At 39.2% G+C, this 7,779-nt stretch overlaps 2 protein-coding genes across 2 annotated transcripts; one reads left to right on the top strand and one right to left on the bottom strand.

Moving 5' to 3' along the window:
• Window positions 1–612: 612 nt before the first annotated feature.
• On the bottom strand, window positions 613–2,033 carry LOC108364015 (odorant receptor 67d-like). The gene is made up of 4 exons (XM_017617558.1): window positions 1,267–2,033; window positions 983–1,172; window positions 754–909; window positions 613–669 (listed from the first exon to the last, which is right to left on the bottom strand). Exons 1-4 carry the CDS (start codon window positions 2,031–2,033, stop codon window positions 613–615), a joined length of 1,170 nt encoding a protein of 389 aa, XP_017473047.1.
• A 135-nt stretch (window positions 2,034–2,168) lies between these two features.
• Window positions 2,169–7,251, top strand: Cpr97Ea (cuticular protein 97Ea). Its single transcript, XM_017617557.1, has 5 exons — window positions 2,169–2,180; window positions 5,901–6,070; window positions 6,132–6,402; window positions 6,469–6,747; window positions 6,823–7,251. Exons 1-5 carry the CDS (start codon window positions 2,169–2,171, stop codon window positions 7,165–7,167), a joined length of 1,077 nt encoding a protein of 358 aa, XP_017473046.1. The 3' UTR covers window positions 7,168–7,251.
• Window positions 7,252–7,779: the final 528 nt, after the last annotated feature.

Below are 7,779 nucleotides of genomic sequence, written 5' to 3'. Positions count from 1 at the left end.
TATTCGTGGTCTAGACAATGACCTTATATAACATAACTGGAGTGATTGCGGTTTCACAAAACCAATACAACATCGTTTGAGAAAGGCCGCTTTTTAGGGAGCCACTAATGCCATGCTTGTTCTACTCTCCATATTTGGCTTCCACAATCGCTTCCTGTCCAGGATCAAGTCCATAAACTTGACCCTGTCAGAGAGCATAAGTGCAGTGCAACTATCCCAATTAAGGGAGGCCGGATATGCAGCACTTTATGTCTCTTGGTAAATAATTCAAGCCCCTCGTGCAGGCAAGAACATTCGCCTGACGGTAACAACTCGGCAGGCTCTCTTTTTCAACTCTTCCAGGACGTCGTTTACCACGACTATCCATAGAAAGGGTGAAAAATGAACACCTCCCTGCCGAGTACCCCTGCTCACTTAATCTCGACAGAGGCGTTACACCATTCCGTCATAACAGTTCTTGTCGTGAAGCATGCGGGAGATTAGCCTAACTAAGCAGTTAAGACTCCGAGTTTAATCAGGGTTTTTGTTATCGCCCCAGGTAATACATAAGCGAAAGCCGAAGAGATTTCTTTAAGGAAATAAGTCAGAAGTAATCATTTATTCGAATTTCATTTATTTATTTTGAAAACGTAGCACCATCATGACGATGCTGTAAATCGTACGAGTAATCTATATGTATTAACAAAAAAATAAAACAACGAATTATAGATTTTATTAGTTACTACACCGAAATGCTCACTTATGCTAACATACCTTAAGTGCTGTGCTCACTGATAAGGGCTCAATTCCCGCAATAGTTATATTACGTGGCGCCTGCGATTGCATTAGCATCAAACGAATGGCCTTCTGATTGCGTACATCAAGGCTATACCAGTTAATGTCATAGATGCCAGAGCAAAACTGATCATTCTATGAAGAAACATATTCGTACATTCAAACACTTGAAATCAACTAAGACAACGTTCAACAACTTTATGCTTACACATGTTTCAATGCGTGTACCCAAGATGCAATACATATACAACCAAAGAAAGCAGACCAGTATATACACGTAAGCACCGGGCCAATCCTTCAGCATGATTATGAGCAAGGTGCTCAAGATGCCCAATGTAGTGCATACAATATGCGCAGAGATAGTCCAAAAGAATAGCAAATTGCAATTATCATTGAATCTGCGTTAAATCGAAATACGAAAATATACATACATACATACAAAGCATTCATTAGTGAATTGAAGCAGTACACAGCCATCCGATGGACACTTACGTTAAGTAGAATTGATGCCATTCCACAATGTCATCAACCATTTTGGTTATGCGCTTATCATGAGCATTCTGTTCTATCATTTCATGGAGGTCACTTACTTTGAGTTTGAATATATCAAAAAAGAATATTGAATGCGTTAAATAAAGAAATAAATACAAGTCTCCAGCGTATAATCCGAAGGCTGCTATTAGAACACACATTGCATTAAAGCCGTTATTAACCCAATAACCATGCGGTGAATTAATATCGAAACCGGGTACTTCACATAACAATACCAGGTGCCGTTCGCCTTTGAGGATATACAATACCACTGGTGTGCATACAATTATTAGCGCCGTTATCGAATAAGCAACTCCGATTGTAATTAAAATCCTTTTCATATTCCTATTCCATTCCACCAATTTTTCCTCGTATCTCTTGCCCATTACTTGGTATTTCTCATAGATTTCTCCAAGTTGCACAGCAAGTTTACGATAAAGCTTTGCGTACAGCAACGCCGACATCAATTTCACCATACCTTGAGCGTTACAGCTTACGGGTGAGAAGACATCCAACATCACTGTCCAATCCGTAGCAATATATTTGTTGATCGTATACACAGAGCAAAGATAATACGCGAAAATAGCTACCATGACAAACGCAGTTTTTGAATTGACTTTGAAATCCTTGGAGGTTACGTCAACGCCAAGCAATCGAGAGCATATTTTTATAACCAAAAGTATTTTATCGTAAACATCAGATGGGCGCTCTGGCTTTAGCCTTGGCATCTTGCGACAAAATCAGCGAATTTCCAAAGGTATCAGAATTTATTTTGAATTTATGTTTGTTACTTGCATCGGTGTCAGCTTGAGTTTGCAGGAATGTGAGAAAGTAAATTAAACTATTTACAAAGTTATAGGAATATGCCGTTTAAGGTTTGGTCACTCTCCCACGAACGTCTGTTAGCTTCCGCATGTTCTTGACATGCTAATAGAGTTATTATCGCCTTATTGTAGTATACGAAATGCTGGCAGATATAATTGATTGCAATTAGTGCGGAGGGTATTTTGTGTTCCAATTTGAAAGATTGCTTTGCGTTGCTGACACCATTCTACGCTGACATATTTACTGATATTGGCAACAACTTAATAATGAAAGGGGAACTGTGCAGCAAGTGAACGACTGTCGAGAAAATTTAATAAGTCCTTTTTATTGAGAGCTAAACTTCAGTGTCTGCCGTAGCCGCTTGTTTAGAGTTTCGTGCTACAACTTTGGTAGAACTCATAGCTGATGACCTTTTCGTGCAACACCCAAGTGTTTGGAGTTCTATAACACTTTTGTAAGGCATATCTGGTCAGCGTGTAAAAGAGTTCGAAAAAGTCCCTTTTAATAATTAGGAAGTACCACTGTGCGCTTTCTGGTAAATAAAATAATACAGCGAGTCCTTAATGAAATAGTAATTTTTTAAAGAAGGCAAAGCAAATCCTCTATGCGATCAATTATAATAAGAACAAAATTTCAAGTCACAGATAGTCCTAAAAGACTTTGGCAGCTATCCCATTAGAGCGAATGCTATCCATACCTGTTCGCGTGTTTTTGTTTTTTTTTTGTGATAGTAAACATGAAAGTACCTTTTACAAACATATTTACATATGTACATATGAATGCCCATTAAGGGCGTTGAGCCGGCAAACCTGCTCAAATGGCTCAAGAAAAGCATTAAAAGCTCTATGGTAAAAAAGAAGCCTCGACGTATAGGAAGCCTTAAAGCGAAACCACAGACGACCGTAGAAATATGACTACTCTAATGGGGATTATATTTAATTACATACGAGTATACATACTACATACATATGTATAAATACAAATATATAAGTATGTATGTACATATGAAAATATTACTAAAAATACAAAGCGTTCGCTGACTGATGAATGGAAAACTATGAATACAATACAGTGGAAAAATATAATTGGGGAAGAGACATTTTGGTAAGTTTAGAGCATTCTTCTTTGTTTAAAAATGTTCATTATTATTATAATTTTTTTTTGTGAAAGTATAGCTTGATATCTAAAAAAAAAACAAAATCTGAAAACTTTTTAAGTATACAGTTTTGTAGCCAATTAAATTTTAATGCAAAAGAAGCTAAATTTGAAATAGCTAGGACATACTGTTCATTTTTGGCTATTTTTTGTTCACCCATTTTCTTCTGTACAAAGTTTGTTCGACTATTGTTTTTTTGTATGGAGCAAATAAGCAAGAACTTTTACAAAAAAAAAAGCTGAACATCAGCAGTATAGCTATTTCAAATTTACAATTTAATTGAATGGTCTACAAAACTGCATACTCAGAATGTATCGAAGATATCGAATTAAAAAACTCTAAATTTGTATGTAACTTTGTCGAACATAGCTTTTGTTATATAATAAGCTACACTTTCACATGCAAATATTTTACTTTAAATAAAAGAAAGGAAAATAGGAAACAAATGCTAAAATTTCTCCTCTTCTCTACTTATATTTTCGCCACTGTAGTTTCATTGAACCAAGAAGCACCAATGGGCTATTTATTATTTCATGTGTGCTTGGGAATGTGTGTGCATGCATGTATGTTGGCTTCAAACACACATGTTAATGCGAAAGCAATCAAAGCAATCCATAAATCATGCATAGTTAGGTACATAAATACCTACATATTTGAAAAACAATACGCACACAATATTTAGTAAGGTAAGGTATCATTACAGCTGCCGGAAATAGCTCGAATCGCCATAGTGCACTACCATGGCTAATTTTATGTTTAAATGGAATTCGCAGAAGAAAAGAAACCCAACGCATAATAAACCACACTATGTACATATAAACAAATGGTGCGAATTGAATTAATCAATTTTTTTTTTGTTTTGTTAATAGTATAGCACAAGGATTTGTTTACTGTGGGCACTGTGCCATTTTTGATTAATGAACTTATTAAACTTTTGTTCTTTGTGAATAATTACGCTTATTGAGTTTGAGTGCCGACATATACATAGCAGGTCATACATACATATGTATAAGATAATCGAATTCAATTTTCCTAACACTTCCTTTTGTTTGGCGCTGTAACTGCCTGAGCGATTTGGACCAAGTCGAATAAGTGCCCCAGCCATTCGTTAGCATACGCCAGCAATTGTATGCTTTAGCAAAAGTGTTGTACCTGAGTAGCTCAGTACTGTGGCTCTTATAATTTTCTTCAATATCAGATTAAAGAAATCACACGAAAGAAAGTCACCCTCTCTGAAACCACGGAAAGGTCCTTCCCAATTCTGACGGAGCTGGTGGCCTTACTCGTTGTCATTTTACACAGCCGAATCTGTTTCGCGGGGATACCAAATTCACACATCGCGGCGTATAAACAACTCCTCTTAGTGCTGTCAAAAGCGGCTTTGAGTGTTGATCCCTTTCTCGTGAGTCTTTTCCAAGGTTTGGCCGGTTATCGGCGACGCAGTCTTTCTCCAACTATGAATCCAAGACCGAATTTGCGCTCCTTTACGTGGCAACTGTAGAGACATCGCAAGGCTTACCTTACCCTGCCCCAACGATCGCATTTATTGGATGGCGATGATTACAGCCTTTGTCAAGGGGCCGGGTCTTCCAGGTGCATACTCTCAAATCATAGGCTTTAATACGTTTTTCGTGGTCGTCATCAGGAGAAGGGGGTTTCATCCGAGGCTGTTTATTCGTTTTCATTGGGTGGGGTTTTAACGTGGCGGTACCCAAACCCAGCGCACTCGAAGTTTTACGCTCTCTCACCTTAGCTCGCTCCCAAACTCGTGTTTGGTCGCTACCCAAAGGACACGTGGATAAAAATATCCGGACGTTGTGAGCTGGGATTTGCACCGTACGCATCAGAATCGCTTCTGGCCACTCGCAGATGAATGGTGGTCAAAAGTATTTCACACTTACGTGGACTGCTGCATACGGAGGAATGCTCCAGCCCCATATATCTCCGTAGAACCTGAATTTTCGGTATGAAACATTTATGTATAGACATAAATTAAGAAAAAAAAAAACAAAAATTGGCATGATCGATTTATTTTAAAGCATGCTTCCCAAATAAATCTAACCTCAAAAACGTGTAAAAAGTGAACCGATGAACATATTATTCGGAAATTTTGTCCATATGTTAGTAATAATATTATAACTAAACATCCAAAAAATAGGAGTAATCGATTTATTCTAACATATACCTCCCATGCAAACTTAACCCCAAAAACGCCTTAAAAATACCATAACTGCCATCAGTACTATATGGGGTTACGTTAAAAGTCGCAAATATGAGCCAATTTTTTTTTTTTAAATAGTAGGAAGGGGAAGGAAGATGAAGTTTTTGTCCATAAAAGTGTCAAAGTTAGCATTTGTAACGTGTATTTTTTTTCTCTAATTTGTCTACTAAGTAAGTGCTACATTTTCATATCAACCTACAACAAAAACAATAAAAACAACGTTACAAAAATAACACATTACCTAAATGAACAAAAATCTCAATTAATTTTTAATAAAAATTGAATTTTAAAAAAATTGTATATTCCGCGCCGAACCACCACTGTGCAGCGCCTTGAATACATTTACTAAACACTTTTTTCTTATCGGAAACATTTTACTCTTTCTCTTTGCAGTTACAACGCCTATTACTTTTCACGCTGCTATATGGTCTGGCCATTGCCCAGGACTATCAAGACTACCAGGAGAATACCCCGCGTCCTGCACCAATAAGACTGCGTCCCAACGCCGGTGTGGTAGATGCCCCACGGCCCACACCCGTGCCCATTCTGAAACAAATCAACAAGTAAGTTACCCGAAAGGCAGTCAATTTCGAGAAAATCTTGATTTATTTTTCAACTCTGCAGACACAATGAAGACGGTTCCTACACTTATGGTTATGAGGGCGCAGATGGCTCATTCAAAATCGAAACAAAGTTGGCGACCGGTGAAGTGAAGGGCAAATATGGTTATGTGGATGAAACCGGCAAGGTACGCGTCGTGGAATATGGCGCAAATCAATATGGCTTCCAGCCATCTGGTGAAGGTATCACTGTAGCGCCACCCACGCTAGTGGATGAAACAGCAAAGGAGGAGCCAGACTATGAAGATGAACCTGTGCGTCCCCAGCGTCCCTATGTAAGTGAGAATACAAACGCAATTTAGTTTAACTGTAGCTATCCTCAAACTTTCTACATATTACAGCGTCCACCACGCCCGCAGCAACCGCGTCCTGCACCTGTACCTGCACCACGTCCACAGCCACAACCACAGCCGCAGCCACAATACTTCCAATATGAAGAGGAAGTTGAGCAGGAACCAGAGCCACCACGCCGCATTCAATATGCACCACAGCCACAGCAAATTTCCGCCGGCCCAGCGCCACCAAGAATACAAGTGCCAGGTGCGCAACGTTCCACCGACGTCCTATATTCACCACTACAACGTCCAGCACGCCCTGAACCGGATTATTCACAGACACAGGTATGCGGGCGCATACTATCTCTGGGTACGAATTTTTTTTTAATAATTTCTTTCATTTATTTTTCATACACACAGAACTTTGGCGGTGGCCCATCAAATGTACGCATCTCCCGACCCGTCTATGCACCCGCACCGGTACAACCTGCCCCCGCCAGTGCACGCGCTAACAACTTCTTAGGTCCGCCATCCGGTGGTCGTCCCATATTGGATCAGTTTGGACCAGCGCCGCAGACACGTCCGGTGCAACAGGCCGCACCAGCGCCGCTACCCCGCTATCAACCACAGATCAATCATCAACCGCAGGCGCAGGGACGCGCTGGTGGCGGTGGTGGCAGTTTGTTGGATCAATTAGCGCGAGATTATGCTCTACCACAAGGCAATGCCCAGCCTTTGCATGATATTTCATTTGGTTACTATTGAGCGGATAGTCAACGTGGGCTTTTCGGAGTTTTGTAAATGTATGTGTATAGTATTTTAATAAAATCGAGAAACTGAGATTGTAAATCTTTGTAAAATTGCCAGTAAATGATTTCTGTTCTTGTCTACGCAAACTTTCCAAGTTATGTGAATGAGAAAATCTTCTTGTCGATTTGTACTTAAAAAAAAAACGTTAACCCACTTTGGGGATACGCTGGGGTAAAACGTAGTAAATATACTCCCTTTCTGACGAAAAAGGCCTACGAATGAGGATAGAAGAAAAATTAGTATACATAGATTGGATGGTTGCAACGCCACACAGTGGGCGAAAACGAAACTCTGTGGTCAAAATCTCTCAGATCCTTTTATCCTGGAATGCCTCGTTAGCCTACTAAGTTCAAATATTTCATCTCCCCATAGCATATAAGTTATCAACATAAACATTTAGTCCAGTTGAAAGAAAAAAAAATTAGGGTATTGGAACTTAGTGGAATAAGGAAGCATTATAGGGTAAAAGGATCTTAAAAAATATACAGTACCCAAAATTATCTTTTGCGGTGACGTTTTCCAGACAACAAACTAATAGAACTAAATACTTTTTGCAGCTTACCTCAG

The sequence above is a fragment of the Rhagoletis zephyria genome, unplaced genomic scaffold, assembly GCF_001687245.7.
Source record: "Rhagoletis zephyria isolate East Lansing unplaced genomic scaffold, Rhagoletis_zephyria_1.1 Rzeph_scaffold_01437, whole genome shotgun sequence".
Taxonomy (NCBI): domain Eukaryota; kingdom Metazoa; phylum Arthropoda; class Insecta; order Diptera; family Tephritidae; genus Rhagoletis; species Rhagoletis zephyria.
Note: the sequence above shows the minus strand (reverse complement) of the source record. Positions and strands in the feature narration are given on the sequence as shown.